This window comes from Myodes glareolus, chromosome 7 (assembly GCF_982192425.1).
Source record: "Myodes glareolus chromosome 7, mMyoGla1.1, whole genome shotgun sequence".
Taxonomy (NCBI): domain Eukaryota; kingdom Metazoa; phylum Chordata; class Mammalia; order Rodentia; family Cricetidae; genus Myodes; species Myodes glareolus.
This window is the reverse complement of record NC_142032.1, coordinates 73,530,406-73,549,673: the sequence shown is the minus strand read 5'-3', so window position 1 is coordinate 73,549,673 and position 19,268 is coordinate 73,530,406. Positions and strand designations below refer to the sequence as shown.

The 19,268-nt window shown below is 49.4% G+C and overlaps 1 protein-coding gene across 24 annotated transcripts in view; it reads left to right on the top strand.

Annotated features, from left to right (window-relative positions):
• Nucleotides 1-18,292, top strand: part of Tacc2 (transforming acidic coiled-coil containing protein 2) — a 212,040-nt gene extending 193,748 nt beyond the window's left edge. For all 24 annotated transcript variants that reach the window (XM_087908374.1, XM_085693203.2, XM_085693197.2 and 21 more), the window contains 7 exons: nt 3,665-3,808; nt 4,210-4,286; nt 6,655-6,698; nt 12,021-12,181; nt 12,386-12,492; nt 12,800-12,920; nt 17,757-18,292. In XM_087908374.1, coding sequence (XP_087764500.1) covers nt 3,665-3,808; nt 4,210-4,286; nt 6,655-6,698; nt 12,021-12,181; nt 12,386-12,492; nt 12,800-12,920; nt 17,757-17,822 — 720 coding nt within the window. In that variant the 3' untranslated portion in view covers nt 17,823-18,292. The remainder of the gene's footprint in view (nt 1-3,664; nt 3,809-4,209; nt 4,287-6,654; nt 6,699-12,020; nt 12,182-12,385; nt 12,493-12,799; nt 12,921-17,756) is intronic.
• The last annotated feature ends 976 nt before the right edge of the window (nt 18,293-19,268 follow it).

Genomic DNA, 19,268 nt, shown 5'->3' with positions numbered 1-19,268 from the left:
CCAACTGGTTGTAAACTTTAGACCCGTTGGCCTGGATAAGGGGGCCCAAGATGGAGATGGAAGACGGAAAGATGTGTTCAGGCAACTTAGGAACATGATCATCCAAATGGCAAGCTTTAGATTGGGAACAGTCCCCACACGGAGGGCGAGGCTGTGTGGGATTCCCTCAAGAGACCTGGCTTAGGTGAGCAGGTGCCTAGGGTTGGTGGGAGCTGGAGCAAGAGTGGGGTGTGTATTGTTGTCGAGCAGTCCAGCATCTGGTCAAGGGCAGTGTGTTGTTGTCAAGGATACCAGCATCATTTCATGAGCTTCTCACAGAAGTCACTCCTTCGTCCACCATTCGCTGCTTAGTCCAAAGTTGGGACACATCCCTGGAAGCCACAAAACAGTCTGAAGAAGACCGATAGAGGACTCGTCGATGGGCTTCAGTTTGCTTTCCAGCTTCAGAATCTGGTTGGAGCCTATATTTTAGCCTTGACGTGACGGGCAGGCACAGCTAGGTGATGTCTAGTGATGATGCCTTCCATGGAGTGGGACTGAAGTGTGGCTCCAAGTCTCCAAGTGTCTCATCTGGGCTTGCAACTCCTGCGCTTGGAAACCACTTGCTGTCCGATTTGGATGTGTAGCATCCGGCCGAGGTCCTTCTCCTGCCTGGATGGTGCCGCATGGCCCAGATCCCTCCCTGAGACCTCAAGCCTTACCTTGGCTTTCCTGGTGCCTGACCTCACCTGTGTGGCCCCGAAGTCTCAGATCTGAGCTTGCCTCCTGCTGCTGTGGGGACAGTGCCATGATGGCGATGTCCTGCCCCCAAACCCTAAAGCGAGAATCATGGCCCAGGAATCTGAAAGGGAGATAGTGGCCTGAGGAACTTCACAGTTTCCGGGACTCGAGACAGCATAGCGGGTTGAAGGTGGCAGCGAAGATCTGTGCCTTTGGAACTGGTGGCATTTGGGCCTGTGTGAAGCAGCAGGTCTAAGTGCAAGAGAAATTGCACTGGTTATAAAAATAACTGATCTTAAAATATTAGTGAGAGACAAACCTTTACGTTCACTTGGGAACATTTGTGACTTAAAAGGAAGGCCTGAGGTGTGGGTCCTGAAATTCATCATCCCATATATAGCTGGAGGAGGCGGGGAGTCTAGGTGGTCCCGAAACTGTTCGTTCCCTGCTTTGAAGATGCCAAGAGGTTGTGGATGAAGAGCGGCATCTGGGGTCTGACTCCTGCATCCTTTTAGAAATCTGTGTTTATTTTTTTCATTCCTTCCTTGTTTTACAAAGGACATCAGGCATATTGACCGTCTCTAATGTGTTCCTTAGTCATATTTAGCTCCTGCCCTGTGTGATATGTAATTCATTTTCATTATTCTTTTACTCTCGCACTGCTAGGAGTTGCTTTACTTTGAGGTAGAATTGAATCTCATTTGGAGAAACCTTTAGGCCCAGCCTCTCACATCCTGCATCTGTCTTCAGAAGTTCCGGGCTGAATTTAACAGCTTCAACATGTTCACTTTGAAATTTTATTTATTTTTTTTTCTCAGATTTTTAAAAATGTACTTTATGGGGTTTTCACCTGCCTGCATGTATCTGCACCATGTGTATACCTAGTGCCCATAGAGGCCAGAAGAGGGTGTCAGATCCTCTGGGATTGGAACAACAAAGTGAACCAACATATGGGTGCTGGGAATTGAATCTGACTCCTCTGGAACAGCAGCTGGTGCTCTTGACCACTGAGCCATCTCTTCAGCCCCCTTGTAGCTCCATTTTTTTTCAAAGAGCACATTTAAAAGTGAAGAGACTAGAGTTTGTTTTTTCTTTTTAAGTTCTCTGTATAATCTTGTGTTTGTGAGCTTTTCTGACTGCAACTCCTGAGTGGCGATTTCGGGCTGTGCTTTTCCAGTTACTACTGGGACGTTTCCTTCAGTGAAGCAGCATCTTTCCAAGAACAGAGCTAAAACCCTTCACGCGGAGCCTCTGCCCCGCCGCCTAGGGGCACTTTTCTCCTGAGGGATCCGACTGCCTGCTGCCAGGGGCTGGTAGCTTGTGCTCTAGGTAGATGTCCTAGAAACAGACTTCCCTGGGACCAGAAACTGAGAAAGACGTTCATGGCATCCCATCTGACAGTGAACGGAATCTCTGTTCTGGTTGACCAGGTCTGTGTGCTCCTAACTCTGACGGCTGATCATGTGACTCACTTGAGCGTGAGTCCGGGCATTTCAGGGCAGGCATGAGCAGTGAGAATCAGGTGGTCCGTGAGGGCCATTTGAGGATAAGCCCAAAGTCTTGAGGGTAGGCCGGGTCAGTGAGTCACTTGGGGGGTAGCTCAAGATCTTCAGGGCAGGCAGGGACAATGAACAAGTCCCAGCAGGTGTTTTTCCAGGACAGCTAAACTGTTGTGTGCACCTTGCATGTGAACACTAATGGTTCTAAATTGTCACCACCTCCAGTCCTATCCATTGCTCTTCTACCTGCATTTTCTATCTCCCTTTTTAGGCCCTTAGCCCTGGTACTCTAGTGAGGAGCTACTGGTAGGGCTAGCGATTCCTGTGTTTATAAGCGTTCTGCCGCTGGGCCTTCAGCTCCACCCCTTCCCATGCCCACTGAAGCTCTCATCTTCTCTGTGCATTTCTCAGCCCTCACCCTCCTGTCTCCTCGCCCCGTCTACAAAACTGAGGTGTTATGTGTAGTACTCAGTTCTCCCTCCTAGTTCTCCAAGGATGGAGCAGTCCCGCTCTGCCCAGTAGACCACCATCGCCTCCCACTGCAGCACTGACCTGTATTCTAACGAGGGTGGAAGCTTCGGCAGCCATGCCAGCACCGGGAGGTTAATGCATAGGACTGAGAGTGGCTGATTGATGTTTTTGTTGCCGTGGAGATAGGCTGACAAGCCTGGCCATGCTGGTTGACAATGCTCCTAACACTGTGTTGCAACTTGGTTAATGTTCTACGTAAAGGAAGAATAACCATGTACCCCTATTTGTAGATTGGGTGGGGTAGGGCATCGCATTGCTTGCTGTAGACTTCGCCAGGAAACGCAGATAGATACTGTCATTGACCCCAGCTTTCCTCTTCGCCATTATAGAGCAGACTTAATGGCAGCATCTCTCAAACCTAGACAAAACTGATACACTAGTAGGCTTCAAATTTTGGGCAGATCACATCTTTGTAAACTTGAGCCATAGGAAAGCAAATTTAGATGTGGGCAGGTCACAAAAATGATCTAATCTTCAGCTATTCAAAACCAGGCAATATAGACCAGCATTCAGAATCAGTCTCCAGCAAGACTTTCCTTTGGAAGTGGGGCCAACAGAATAATGGCTGGTCTTTGCTTACAGTGCCTAGTTGGCTCGGCACCTGATAAATGGCCATGATAAGCAGGCCACAGACAGGCTGAGCCCCCAGGGCTCCTAGTTACAGAGGCCGCCATCTCATTAGCCCCTTTGTGTGCCTGCATATGTGCAACATGAAGGCTTTCCATCCCCTGGACCTGGCATTACCCCCATCCGTGAGTCTTTGCATTTTCTCATGCCTCCAACGGTCTTTGTTTTCGAAACCATACAGCTGAGCGGTTGAATGCGGTTCAATGCGTGCAGCCCTGTCTGTCGTGCCATTAGTGCTGACTGTCCTGTTTCTTTCTCTCTTTAATGAACACCAAAACCACCCACAGAGGGAAGCTGCTCACCCACCAGATGTCTCCATCTCCAAAACTGCCTTGTACTCCCGCATCGGGCCCACCGAGGTGGAGAAACCTCCGGGCCTTCTGTTCCAGCAGCCAGACCTGGATTCTGCACTCCAAGTTGCCAGAGCAGAGGTATGAGACCTGTGGTGTCAAGGGCCGTCCATATTCTTGACGCTGGGATAGGGCCTGAATCTACTAGCTGTCAGTAGCCGTAATTACCCATGTAGCTGCTCTTTGGAGACAGACCGTCCTCTAAACACTGCAAGCTGGCTGGGTGGCACACGTGGGTTCTGGTCTGCCTAGTTACCATGCTAACAGGTATGACTGATGTGCTGTAGACAATACCTCATCATGGTCCCCTCCTCCCCGTGGCCCTTAGGTAATCTTTATTTCTCCTGCTTGGAGAATTCTCTGGATGGAATCTTGGTTCTATGTGAGATGTTTTCATCCCGTGTGTGTATGACGTGTCCTGGATTTGGTCAGAACTGAATGCGCTCACCTGGGCTCCGCCTGTCTCTTCTCCCTGACCTTAGGTTATCTCCAAGGAGAGAGAAGTCTCCGAGTGGAGGGACAAATACGAAGAAAGCAGGCGGGAAGTGATGGAAATGAGGTCAGTGGAGCTCAACTTCCTGCTGCCTGGAAGTACTGCCTGTGACTTCATGGCGGTTTGTGCTGACGTGTCCTCACCTCCAGCGGGGTCTCCCATAGAAGAATTTCATTCTTCGTTATTATTCAAGGCTCATATTTTCACATGGAGTTTTCAAGAGATTTTCTTTTAATTATTTTATTTTATTATTTTGAGACTGGGTTTCTCTGGCTGTCCTGGAACTTACTCTGTAGACCAGGCTGGCCTTGAACTCATAGAGATCTGCCTACCTTTGCCTCCCAAATCATGGAGTTAAAGGTGCACACCGCCAATGCCCAGCTCATTATTCATAATTATGTGTATCTGTGTGTGGTGTTTGTGCCTATGAATGCAGATGCCCTTGGGAGCAGAGGAATCAAATCCCTCCCCAGAGTTGGCGCATAGCTGAGAACCACCCGATATGGGTTCTAGAAACTGAACTTGGCTCTTCTGGAAAAACATAAGCTCCTAACTGCTGAGCTGTCTCTTTAGCTTCTACACGTGTTTTTAGAATAACACTGTACATGAGATAAAGAATCCAGTCAGATAAATGTGTAGACCGTAAAAGTGTCTCCCCCGATTACAGTCAGCTTGCATTCCTGTGCACGTTTCCAGCAGCAAGCAAAACACACAGAACAGTGGTTCTCGGCCTTCCTAATGCTGCGACCCTTTAATACAGTTCCTCATGTGGTGCTGACCCCAACCGTAAAGTTATTTCATTGCTACTTCATAACTGTCATTTTGCTACTGTTGTGAATCATAGTGTAAACATCTGATACGTGATCCCCAAACGGGTGGTGACCCACAGATTGAGAACCACTAACCTGGATGGTCACAGCCTGTTTCCAGATCATCATCACATCTTCCTGAAACCTCATTCTAGCTCTACTTCTTCCTGCTACTTCCCAGTACTTCCCACTGCTTCCCAGTACTTCCCACTGCTTCCCAGTACTTCCCACTGCTTCCTGCTACTTTCCACTGTTTCCCAGTACTTCCCACTGCTTCCCAGTACTTCCCACTGCTTCCTGCTACTTCCCACTGTTTCCCAGTACTTCCCACTGCTTCCCACTGCTTCCCAGTACTTCTCACTGCTTCCCAGTACTTCCCACTGCTTCCCAGTACTTCCCACTGCTTCCCAGTACTTCCCACTGCTTCCCAGTACTTCCCACTGCTTCCTGCTACTTCCCACTGTTTCCCAGTACTTCCCACTGCTTCCCAGTACTTCCCACTGCTTCCCAGTACTTCCCACTGTTTCCCAGTACTTCCCACTGCTTCCCAGTACTTCCCACTGCTTCCCAGTACTTCCCACTGCTTCCTGCTACTTCCCACTGCTTCCCAGTACTTCTCACTGCTTCCCAGTACTTCCCACTGCTTCCCAGTACTTCCCACTGCTTCCCAGTACTTCCCAGTACTTCCCACTGCTTCCCAGTACTTCTTACTGTTTCTCAGTACTTTCCACTGCTTCCCAGTGCTTCCCACTGCTTCCCAATACTTCCCACTTCCCACTCTCCCCCCTGCTTCCCACTGTCACTTTCCTGATGACTAGATCGACCAGGTGAACCCTGCAGCCTCAGAAGACTGCACTTGGCGGAGGGCTGCTTTCGCCTTTTCACTATTCATCCGGGGAAGTTGCCAGGCATGGTGGCTCACGTTTTTAATCCCAGCACTTGGAAGGCAGAGGCAAGCAGATCTCTGTGCGTTCAGGGTCAGCCTGATCCATATGTATTCCAGACCAGCCAGGGTTATAGTGCAGACCCTGTCTCACCCTTCAAAATATAATAATTATTATTATTAATTTAAAAGCACAAGGGAATAACAAGTAGCATTGTATTTCCTTTGAGGAGCACACACACTCCATCAGCGGAGACAATACAGAGAGAATGTTAGGGAACTTCAAGAGCGAACGCCAAGAGAAATCAGGGAAGGCTTCCTGAAGAGGAAAACATTTGAATTAGATCCTGAGCAACAGATTCTGTGTGGTTGAAATAGAAGAAGGAAGTAAGCAACCTGGGCTACACTTGGCATGAGAAAGCCTAGATCAAGGAAGGGCTTGTCTGTCCATGGTAAGCCACTGTGTCCGTGAGCCGGCTAGAAGGTGGTAAAGCTTATGGAGGTGGTGAGACCTGGGTGTTGAAGGCTCCGGTCATCAGGTGGAAGATGGAGCCTTTTGTTTCACATAGTGGGCCGTGGAGATGCTGCAGGGGTGGAGCAGTGTGCTGGACTGAGGGTTGTCTGCCAGGAAAGCAAACCTGATGAATGAATGGAAGAGAACGGGGGTGCGAGCCTTGCCTGTGGGGTAGAGATTGGCACCATCCTGTTACCACAGCTCAGCGTGCCTTTGCCTTTCTTCCAGGAAAATCGTGGCTGAATATGAGAAGACCATCGCACAGATGATCGGTGGGTGTCGTGACCGGGGTGATCAGGCCCAACTCTGGGGAGCGGGGAGCAGGGAGGGCAGTGGGTGTGGGGATTGGGCTGCAAGACTCAGGGCCAGCTCCTCTAAAAGCAGTTGTACTTGTGACTGTACCCTGAAGATACCCACAAGAATATGGGCTTCATGCTACCCAGTGTCTCCGTAACCCTCACTTGCCCAGCCGGGGTGCTCCACCATGTCAGGACAGAGTCTTGGTTTGGCCACTGGGATGGATGGGAGTTTTGGATTTTGCTTGCAGAAAAGCATAGAATTAAAATCCCTAACCCCTAATTTAGTTTAGAGTCAAATGATTAAATATCCATATACTTTAACCAATGGATATAGGGCTAGGATAGAACCTGTGGCAACTCCCTACCCAATACCCATCCTCTGTGACTGGCGAACCCTGTTAGCCAATCCCAGCTCTCCTTGAGATAAGACACCTCCATCAGAACACTGCATCCCTGGCAGCCAGAGCTGACAGATGCTTAGGTCTGCAAAGAAAGAAAGAAAGACCTTCCTCCCTCCCTCTCTTTCTTCTGTCCTCTCTTCCTCCCATCCTCCCTCTCTATAATGAATGTCTTAGAGACAATCCAAAGTCCAGTTTTTAATATCAATAGTCTTGGGGAACTGGTGTTCATGTTGATTTACGTCTAGCTATCTGTTTATTTGCTTGGGTTCGTGATAATCCGTTTTTAAAAATAATTTTACCCACCTAAGGGTTTATGGGGTAAACACGCAAGTCACTGTCAACCAAGTGCTCATGCTGGACATGCGTGAACAGGTCCCCTAGAAGAACACCTAGCAAATGTTTGGCTTTTTGAGTTCCACCTATCTGTAACTTATTTCAAAATAAACAGCTCAGTAGTCCTTGAGGTAGCAGGAAGGCCAATGGCTGGATGGCCCACACTGTCAGGAGTGCAACTGTGGCTCACATTAGTGAAGCCTCCACCTGGAGCCCCCGAGGCACATGCAGCCCTATCAATGTGGGTGTATTACATCAGAACGAAATTTATGAGCACATGGCTGAGATAAAAACTTTCAAACTCTGGGGTCTGTAAGTGCTGGCAAAAGCACCAAGAGAGGAAGCGTGTTTATCTCTCGGCGTGGAAAGGGTTATCAGACCCATGGGCTCCTGGTGTCTTGGGAGGCAAGTGTCCTTGAGAAGACTCAGGCAGATGCAGGTGGGGTGTTGAGGGGAAAGGGGTGAGCTGTGGCTCCTGAGGGGATGCTGCCACAGCCAGCTTGTTGTCCGCAGCTGGGGACTTGGAGAGAAGCAGTAGTCCACCCTGGAGGACTCCAAGCATAAGGGGCTTCTCTGGCTGACCTCAGGGCAGTCTGCCATTATGGTAATAGAGGGGTTACTAGATGCCAGTGCCTGCTTGTTGGATGAATTGCAGCTGTCAGAAGTTGGAACATTTTGGTCTTCGACAATCAAAGAAGTGGGTATCAGAGGCATGGTGTATTTCCTATTTAGAACAGTTTTCTCAAGAGAACCCCCAGAATGGCTCAATGAGACTGGCGTCAACATCCCCAGCTTGGGAGCATCTTCACTTGGATGTGTCGTCACTAGCCCTACTCACCAGCCTCTTCCTCATTCACTTTCCAAAGCTGTTCTAGTCGAGAAAAATTGTATGTCAGTTGATGTGGAGGGTCACTAGGTGAGACCACTAGATATGTCAGGGTCCACATAGACAGCCTGCGACGTGACTGGGAAGGTGGGTGGACCTGCTTGCCATCTAGGAAAGAGAATGTCTTCACTTAAAGAAACACTTCTGGGTCTCGTCTGAATCCCGTATTTCCATTCCATTTTCATTCTCCCTGCCCAGAAAGGAGAACCCGGGCCTGAGAGCTCGGCAATGTAGGGCCAGAGTACATGTAGAAGTGTTCCAAAGTAGACCGTGGTTCCTCTGAGCCATGCTAGCCCTTCCTCCATGTGGCTCTCCCATGTTCCATGCCTCCTCATCCCGCCTCTCCAGCTCCTCTGAAGAAAGTGTGCCTTGTTAAAGACTCAGTACTAGCTCCTTGGAATTTAGGACCAAAAGGAACCCCTGTGCTTTCTGCATTCCAGATTGTTGCAATTTTTTTTTGTTTCTGCTTTCCTAACAACTGCCTGATTATCTGTTTTGCTTCCATTTTCTGTTGCTTCTTCCCCTTTGCTTGCAAAACAAGCAGGCAAGCCTGGTAAGTAAATGCTCCCCATTCCCACCCCATCTGATCCCTACCCACCGTGACCCTTTGTGTTTCGTTTTTCTGGTTTGTTATTTTTGCTTTGTGTACTTGCTGCATCCCCCATCCGATTTACTAGGGATTTGCCTGCAAGCACCAGAAACCTGTTTCAGGGTTGTTCATGTGCCTTGGGCTGACCCTGATTTCCTGACTCTAAGAGCCTAGCTTCATTGGTCACGCAAAAGATTTGTGCTGTGTTGCCATTGCCTGGCTCTCCTGGGAACTGGGCAGTTCTATTTTTAAAAGTGACAGAAGGAAAGCTGAGGTTCGGCGACATCTTAGATGCAGGAAATTGGATGGACTTTGATAAATGACTCCTTCAGCCCATTTGGTGAAATGTATACATGACCACAGATCAGCTCAGAATGGACATCGTACAACATGCTGGGAATAAAGGAAACAGCTAAAAATCCGGGCAGTAAAAGCTAGTAGCATTTGCAAATGCTCTCTTTTAAGAATGTGGATGTAGCAAGAAGATTACTCGCATTAGAAAGTTCTCTGTATTTAGAAGGCAGTGCTTCCCAGGCCATTGTGACACACTGTCGGGAGTGATGTTTCTAGGGACAGGGATATGCTATTGATAACAGGTCACTGATTCCAGACAATTCCTGGGTGCCAAGATCTTTGTATTCATTTTCTTTTTTAGTGTCCCCAAATGCTATGGCCTAGAAACACTGCCATCCCCTGGTTTTGGCTAGGAGACTCAGTGAGTTTGAAAACCTGCCCAAGGTCACACAGCAGAGAAGTATCAGAGTTGGGGTTCAAATCTGGTCTGTTAGATTCCAAAGCCACTTCCCTTGGTAGCTTCTGGCTGCTGCTGTGAATACTAAGAACCCTGGGATGACTGGAGTGGGCTGGAGGAACATTAGGCATCTCCTAGGCCAGTGGTTGTCCAGGCAGGGCCCTGGGCCAGCTACATCTGAGTCTCTTGTTACTTGTGCAGATTCCAAGCCCTGGTCTGACCTGCTGGGTCCAAAGGCAGGATGGACGTGTCTGTTTGAATAGCCCTCCTGCTGGTGTTAATGCATGCTCACATCTGACAGCCGCCTTGATTTGTACGCAAAGCTTGGAAACCACAAAATAGCAGAGCTTTTCAACATGTTTCTGTCAGGCTTGGAGCTAAAATTCAGTCCGTGACCCCACCATACCACACAGCAATACTATGCCAAACTTAAGACACAGCAAAATGCTGACCTATCAGAAATGGAAGGGCAAATAGCCCAAATCCGCACTTGCTGGTCCTGGTGGGAACCGTCCATTGTTGCAGGAGGTTCAGGTGGAATTTACTCATGCTTATGCTTTTGTTTTTGGATCTGAGCCTGGGCTATGCTGCATCTTAGTGAACAGACACTGTTGTCCAAACCCTCTTTTCTCCTGCTGTAAGATGGGGACAAGAAAACTTTGTACAGATCACTGTGCGGCTGCCCTTGTTTGTGCACTGTGTGGACCACGTGGCAGCATCACTTGTATGGAAATGTTTTGTGTGCTCAGAGCAATGACCCCAACAGACCCACTGTCAGCGCCTGAGGACAGTGGCCAGGTTACTTTCGGGGGCTGTGTTACTTTGTCATTGCTTTTCCCAAACACCTGACAGGCAGGCTCAACTCAAGGGAAGATTTTGATGTTTGCCTAACAGTTTCCGAACAATCCATCCATTGTGGTGGTGAGGGCATGCAGTTCATATTTTGGCAGACAGGAAGAAGAGAAAAGAGATACAGGAAGAAGCAAGGGCACCATCAGTCCCTAGGACTTGGCCTCAGTGACCTCCTTCCTCCAGCCTTGCCCCACCTCCTGCCTTCTGCCACCTCTAACACCACCACGTCATGAATGCATTTGCAAGATCACGGTCCTCGTGATCCAAGTGCCCTTCGGATTCATTCATGGGCACATCCGGCTGTGCTCATCTGCGCATTGCTCAGTCTGACCAACCTGCCAAAATTACCACCCTAAGAGGCAGCGGGAAGCCTTTGTCCCAAGCCTGCAGTGGGGAATGTTGGAGCATAACAGAACCAGAACCCACAAGGGGCCCAACCACACATGCAGACACAGGCATGTCTTTTCATATGACAGATGGACAGGAAGTGGTGAGAAATCCGAGACCAGTGAATGGGGGACCCTTGGGAGTTTTCGAGGGCTCCTGAGCTCTGGAGCAGGAGCCGCCTGAGGTAGTGGGGCTGTCAGGGCCAGAGTAGGCATGTGGGATGCAGCGTAGGTTTTATTCTCAATCCAAGAGGAGGTTTTTACAGGCGGATTCTGAGCAGAAGGAGATAGCCTCACCTGCAGTTGGTGCCTTCAGCTGCAGCCAGCTCTCAGCCAGTCCTGGGCAATAGGTAGCACCCTCCCAGGTGACCTGGGGAGTGACAAGATCTGCTGGGCTGCTTGTTTTCTCCCGGGAGCTCTTGGTGCTACGGATGGAAGCCAGGGGGTGTCATAAAGTCAGCTGTCATCAGGAAAGTGAGGCGTGCCTTGCATACTCCATCTGCACCCAGGCAAAGGCTGGTGCACAGGTTGGAAGCTGCATTCATGTCAGAGACGGTTTGTCCCATAGTGTAGAGACAGCTGACGTCATTGTGGGGTGGCTGAGGGTCAGGGGGATGGGCGAGAACAGAGCTGTTGCTCAGACTGGAACCAGTAACTAAACTGGGCCCAAGTGGAACTGCTCTGCCTTGCTGAGAAATGAACTTTGCAGATAACTGTCTCGGTTTGCCAAGAGTCCAGGCCTTGATACCATTTAGGAAGAGTTACCCCTAGGGCCCATAACAGCACCTTCAATCTCATCTTCCCAGAAAATACAGTAGTAATGTTTTCTGTCTGACTCAGTGTGGATCTGCTTAGTGAAGGAAAAGTAGACTCCCGGGGTCTCCATTGTAGATGTGCAAGGGGCTGCACTGAGCAGGTTAAAGATTGACTCTTACTTAACCCACACGATGCGCCATGGCCCCAAGTTTTTGTTATCAGGTCTGTGAGTTTTGTCCCATTGGGACCCTCTGGGAGGGGAGGGCTCCTTCCAAGGAAACACTTGCATTGCACTTGAGTAGACGTAGTTTGCGCTGTCTGACTTCTGTCTCTCCTGCCAGAGGATGAACAGAGAGAGAAATCGGTCTCCCACCAAACTGTGCAGCAGCTGGTCCTCGAGAAGGAGCAAGCCCTGGCTGACCTGAACTCTGTGGAAAAGTCTCTGGCTGACCTCTTCAGGAGATACGAGAAGATGAAGGAGGTCCTGGAAGGCTTCCGCAAGGTAGATCTGCAGAGCCAGGCGGAGTCGGGGTGGGGGTGGGGAAGCAATAACGGTTGGGGGAGGGCGTGCAGGGTGAGGATCCAGGAAGCCCATCCCAAGCCACTGTAAACAGGACCTCTGTGGAGGTTTAAGGAGTCAGATTTGGCTGTTCGGGATGCTCTGGTGTGCCCCTCAGTATTTCTTCTTGTGGCCCTGCCGTGCCAGAATGAAGAGGTGCTGAAGAAATGCGCACAGGAGTATCTGTCCCGAGTGAAGAAAGAAGAGCAGAGGTACCAGGCCCTGAAGGTGCACGCGGAGGAGAAGCTGGACAGGTAACTCACTATTCACGTAGGCCAGGTGCTCCAGCAGTACTCTGACACTGGCCTGCAAAAGGGTAGCTAATCTTTACGACTTGGGCTAAACTCTCATTCAACCACTGCCGGCTGAGATAAGCGAAGGATTCTATTGTAATGCTGGGGGCACCCAAAGCCTTTACATGTCATGACAAGGGTGGGATTCTTAGTGTGCTTACATTGAGGCTCTAGTTAGTGGGGCTGGACTCAGACCTCAGTCTCTATTCGGACGTGGGAGGAGGGGAGGGGTCCATGAAACCACCTCCGGTGCTCCTTGTTCTAATAGGGCCAATGCAGAGATTGCCCAGGTTCGAGGCAAAGCCCAGCAAGAACAAGCAGCCTACCAGGCCAGCCTGCGGAAGGAGCAGCTGCGAGTGGACGCGCTAGAAAGGACGCTGGAGCAGAAGGTAAGAGGGTTGGGGTCAGGTACCCATAGCTGCAAGACCACTCGCTGGCTCTCGCCAGTCTATCTGGTAATGAAGGCTGGGAAGCTGGAAGCACGGCTCCAAAGCAAAGCCAGAGAAGCTTCCATGTAAACTGATGTCTGTGACCATACCTGTATTAGGTCCAGTTTTTTGATTTTGTTTTTTCCTTTCTGCCTGTCCTGCGATGGCAACCCATATGGTATTTTTCCACGTCTCCTTCTTCCACAGCATTGTTGGTGAAGTATTTGTCAAACACTGTCGGCAAGCCAGGCATTGCCCTTGAACCTCTTTAACTCTCATTCTTACTAGGGAGTAGGTGAGGAGCCCACCAGTCCCCTGACAGAGAATGGGCAGCAGTGGGTCCAGGCACGTTCAGATGTCCTCTGGGTGTGTGATCAGTGGGTAAACCTCCTCTGACCGCTGTGCCTAGGTTTCCTGATTTCCAGTGTGGTGCTTAGCCTACTATATGCAGTTTCCCAGGATGTCCCGGTGAAGACCTCTGCCATCCCAGAAACATTCCAATTCCATGTGGTCCAAAGAGACAAAGGGTGTCTAGGTGAATTTTAGTAACCTTTGCCCTGGTAGGTACTGGCTCTGTCCCGCTAGGTGCTATCAGAAAGAGCCTGGTGATGAAGCAGGTCAGCTGCTCACACACATATGGCCTTGGCGAACCTCACCCTCCATCTCATTTCACTGGTCCCCTTTAGTCCTGAGAATACTTTAGATGAGAGAATTTCCCTGATATCAAGTGTGATACTGACCCCACCCCACTTAGAAAAGAAGAAGAGAGAGAAAACACGTGTGAAATCCTATTTAGCCCCATCTTCTGAGGATGCACAGAGTACTGCTGGCCGTCAACCACAAGAATTATGTTTTAGAAAGAAAAGGCTGGACCAGTGCGGTATGCCAGCTCCTGCAGCCGCCGGGGACTTCTGGGCTCTGCTGGTTGTCCATAGCAGTCTCCGCAAAGACAGGACACAACTGCAAACCCACACATTTGTTCAGTCTTTGACAATCACCGAGCATCATTATGGGGTTGCCGATGAGTCTTTGTATGTTTTTATAGAAGCGGAATGCTCCATTAAAATAAAGACCGCATTTCCCAGTCGGTCTGTGTGTCTGGGAAGTCACCAGTGTTCCCACCGTATAGAATCCATTTGAGATGCTTTTAGATTGCCACACTGTTAGTTCCTGAAGCAGGAGCCAGGGTGGATGTCTCCGAGGCCCTTGGCCTGATCAGAACTGCAGGAAAGTAGCGGTGTTGTGTTTTCTGGTAGATTGAAATACACAGATGCAAAGAAGCGGGGGTGGGGGGTGGGGGGGGCATGGTTTGGGATAACAGCAAAGACAAAATATATCTGCAAACATAATTTCGTTCTGAACTAAGCTCCCGGAGGAAGGAATTAATCATGGTGTTTGCACCTGGAGGGCAGCAGATAACATGTAACAAACAAGGCCTTGTAGATACAAGTAACAAAACAAGAATCTCAGAACCGCCTTCACCAGGGCAGGTGGGGGTGAAGATGTTGGGCCCCATGATGGGGCAGTTTGCCCCAGTGGTGGCTGATGGGGCTGGGTTTCACCCCATCCTCTCTGTGTGGATCTCCAGGGCTTCTGCCGGGAACTGCTGCCTTTTAAGTCTCATAGACATGGAAACAAAGCTATGTAGTTCCAGGCTGATCACATCTGTTTCTGTTTGGCTGGCTGTGTGATCTTATGCACAGCACTTAACCTCTCTGAAGCTCAGTTTCCTCCCTGGCAAATGGCATGACACCGTCTTTCTTTGAAGGGCCAGTGTGGGAGCTGAGGGGTGCCACAGTATCTGGGATGGTTTTAGCTTGGTGATTGGCATGTGGTAGGCATTCATGACCGTCAGAGTGGAGGTAGTGGCCAGGGCTTTCAGCGCCTATGTGGGCTGAGGCCTAATATTTACATTTTTGGCAGGAGGTAGGCCGTGGCCAGGCGGCTGGAAGTCAGGGCTTCCTTCCCCCCCCCCCCCACCGCCCCAAACAGCTCAGGTTTCTCCCCTGCATGGGCACGGACTGTGGTGTGGACACACTATGGTGTGGAGTGCTGGAGCCCTAACCCAGGGACAGCCATGGACTGACTAAGCTGGGACAGTGCTGCAGGAGGTTCTAAGAAAGGGGCTGGTGGAGGCCAACCTTCCTCAGCTTCTCAAAGGAAAACTAGCTGCATTAGATGCAGATTTTTCCATCCTCAGGGAGGGCCGCTGGGCACTTGTGCATAAACAAAGACAGCCTTGGGCTGCTGGTATCTCAAGCCTTCATGGAGAGCCGTATCTGTGGGCTGTCTCCCAGCTGGATCCCCTTCCTACAGGACAGGAACTGCTGCCCTGATATCTGTGCCCGTGTGTGTAGTTGCCATTGATTGAGCTTCAAGGATGGGCAAAGGGTGGCTTCTGCAGGGAAGACAGTGTCTTCCTCTGCCTTGACTCCTGCAGGACACCTGTACCACCACGCCACCTACTGGGCATCTTTTAAATAACATTAGCATTCTTCCAAGTTGGTCTTTGTCAGGAAAGCGGTGAACCAAGGCCAGCTCTTCCTCACCCCAGCCCTCAGCCACCCTCCTCTGTGGTCTACTCACTGAGTCTTTCCATTTACACAACTCCATACTTTTTACCTCCTCTCATTCTCACCTACGTATTAAAGGTAAGGAGGCCAGGGTTCAGGATGGCTGTGCAACTTGCCCAAGCTCCCCAGCTACATCATAGCTAGGATGTAAACTTTCCTCGCTTCCAGTTATTTCCTCTGATTACTAGCCTTATGGGAGACCGAGAGACTCGGTAGGTGCTGTCCCCCATGAGACCCATGTTGCCTCTGATTGACTGGTAATAGTTGTTGTTGGGGCAGGGTCTCAGTGTGACCTTGCTGACCTGGGACTCACTAGCAGGTCAGGCTGGCCTCAAACTCATCGAGATCCTCTTGCCTCTGCTTGGCAAGTGCTGGGAGTAAAGGCATGCGCTGCCACACCTTGTAGCTAAATGTTTTTCTCTGTCTCACCTGGTCCTGCGGAACTGATTTCTCTCCCACCCATCAGTCCCCACAGCCACTTATGAAATAATCACTCAGAGGCTCGTATTAAATATAATTGCTTCACCGATGGCTCAGGCTTATTACTGGCTAGCTCTTTCCTTTCTACTAATATGTGTATCACCATGTGGCCACGGTGTTACCTCTGTTCTGACATCTTTTAGGCTGCTGCTGGCATCTCTTTTCTTGGGTGGCTGTCTCGCATTCCTCCTGGCCCCACCCTTCTTCTCCTGTATATCTGTTTAAATTTCCTGCCTAGCAATATTCTATTTTGCCATAGGTCAAAGCAGAGCAATGTATTACAGTATACAGAAAGACATCTGCACCACCACTCCTGGCCTTTTTTTCTTTTCTTTTTGGTGTATATATGTACATTTTTGTTGCTTGTGCGTATATTATTTCAGAGCTAACCACTTTGCGTTGGATAACCAATTAAGGGGGCTCATCCATGGGAGAAGCTAATTCTTTTTCCAGCGGTTGTTAGTTGCCTGTAGATGTTTGTCGAGGGGTGGGCCCCTTGAGACTTCCCCCTTTCGTGTTAAAATGTCTAACTGATATTGTCATTGTTTGAGTCTTGTTGGCCACATAGTTGGGGTATCATGGGTGTAGCTCCCTTGTCATTTTTAGGAGACATAGTCATTCAACATGACTCTTAGGATCTTCCCACCCTCTCTTCTGTGATGTTCCCTGAGCATTGGGTGGCAGGAGTTGAGTTATAGATATATCCTTGAGGCTGGAGTTCTCACACTCCACTGCATGATGACCAGTTGAGGTTTTCTGCAGTGGTCTCCACTTACCACAAAGAGAAGCTTCTTTGGGTGAGAACTCCATTTCTCATTCTAAGGGTAAGTTTTAGAAAGCACTTAGGAATTATGCTGGTTTAATCCAGTGGTGGTAGTAGGGTCTCCCTCAGCTCCATGACCTCACTGGCCCTGGGCAGTTGGCTAGGTTTCCAGTACCAGGCATGATGTCGCTCCTATTGAGCAGACCTTAGTCCATTTCGAGAGTTGTTGGTTGCTATCAAGATGAGTGCCACTATTGCAACCCAAGGGACATCTTGCTCAACTGATCGTTGTGATTCATAGGTGTCATAGCCAGAAAGAACTATTGATTGCCTCCCTCCCTCCATGGTTTACACAGCACTCTCTGGTGCTAGGGAAACCAGACCAGCAGGAAGGAGGCTTTTAAGTTAGATCACCTCGACTCTGCCGAGACCTGTGTCCGAAGCGAGTGGTGTCTTCAGGACAGGAATTCACCTTCAACTTCTGAGGGACCTCTGAGTCCTGCTGTTCCCCTCTCCAGCCCCCTCAACCACGATCCCTTTTTACTTTCTTGGTTTCTGTAGTTACTCTGTCCACCTTTCCTTTTGAGACAGGGTTGATCATCGGCCTAGGGGATCCTCCTCTGTCTCCCTCTCGTGTGCTGGGCTTATAGGTGTGCATTGCCACACCTGGCTTGCTTTAGAAAAAAAAATGGGTCCCGTGGTTTGAATTCAGACCCATCAGCTTAGAACACAAGCACTATGACGACCGAGTCATCGCCTCAGCCCCGTGACTGGCTTGGTAGCCTGGGACTCACTATGTAGATCCGGCTGGTCTCAAACTCACAGAGATCCGCTTGCCTCTGTTTGACAAGTGCTGGGATTAAAGGTGTGCACCTTTAATCATGCCTGGTTGTCTTCTTTTCCTTTTGTGTATGCATATGTCCATTTCTGTTGCTTGCGTGTGTATTATTTCAGAACACCTCTCTTATCTTTCATTTTCAGAACAAAGAGCTAGAAGAACTCACCAAAATTTGTGACGAACTGATTGCCAAAATGGGGAAAAGCTAACTTGGAACCAAGTGCTTGGACTTGGCCGTTGCGTGCAATACGACCGTCGGCACACTGTCGCCCTTCCGATTCCGCGGACAGGCTCTCTTCTCACTTTATATGCACTACTGTGTTCCCTTTCTAAGTAAGGTTGGTTTGACCGTATGCAGTGCCGAGACCTACCGGGATTTCTTGCTCTCCGTTTGCATTTTCTAGTATAATTCATAGCAAGTTGACCTCAGAGTTCCTGTATCAGGGAGAGTGTCAGATTCTCTTATAAAAAAAGACAAATTGCTGACCTTGGCCTTGTCCTTTGGTGAGCAGCATCTGATGTGACATGAACGTATGCAGCCTGCATAGGGACTCTTGCCTTAAAGAGTGTACAATTGATCCACATTTGCTGGTTGGTTTGTTGTTGTTTTTTTTTTAAAAAAAATGCATGTTTCAAATAAAATTCTCTATTGTAAATAAATTTTTTTCTTTGAGTCTTAGCAGCAAGCGTGGCTGTGAATTATTTTCTGGGAATGGCTGAATCCTTTCTTGCCTTCATTAAGTCTTATTAGGTTTAGTCTCTGCCTCTGTCTGGGCCCCCTTTCTTTCTCCGCTGATTTAAATAGCGTTTCCTTCATTATCGTGTCTGGGTTTGTAAGAGGAAGCAAATGAGAAATATTGACTCGGGCTTAAATAATTAAGTGGATCTATTGAATTAGCTTAGATTTCATTTTTACAAAGCCTCAGCCATTTGGCAAAAATCTGTTTCCTTTTATTATTGTGTGAAGGAAGTAGAAAGCCGTCAGACTTTCTTTCCCGCCCCTTGGTGCATGACCAACCCTGAAACACGACCTACCCCTCTACGTGGGGGTAGAAATGACCCAGGGACATCTGGTGGGAGGCAGGTAATTAGCCACTTAGCAACCCGACTAGTCGCAGCCAGGTTCCCAGATGCCCCTACCTGGACCTGTGACCTACAAGGAGACTAGGGTAAAGGATGAGATGGAGAGATACGGAGGAGGTGGAAAGGAGTTGGTTTTCTGGGCTGCTGGCACAAATCCCTACAAACATAGCAGCTGAGAGCTGCAGAAGTTCCAAGTCAAGATGAGGTCGGGGCACGCAAGGACAGCCCATTCCGTCCCTCCCCCAGCTTGCCGTATCCTCGGCAACACTCCAACCCCTCGGTTCACACCACCTTCTCAACCTTTCGTGTTTCTATGTCTCAAACACTCCCTTGTAGTAAGTGTTCTCACTCCAGGCCTCTTTTTCTTGTTTTGAGACGGGGTTGCTCAGACTGGCCTTGGGCGCATTCTGCAGTCCAGGCAGCTCTTGAATTTACAGTTCTGCAGCTTGAGCCTCGGACTTAGCTGGGCTTACAGGCCTGTGCCTCCATATCCAGTCCTCTCTAAGGATACCATGGTTAGACTTAGAGCCTATTGCCAATCCAGGGTGATCTCATCTTGAGATCCACAGTTC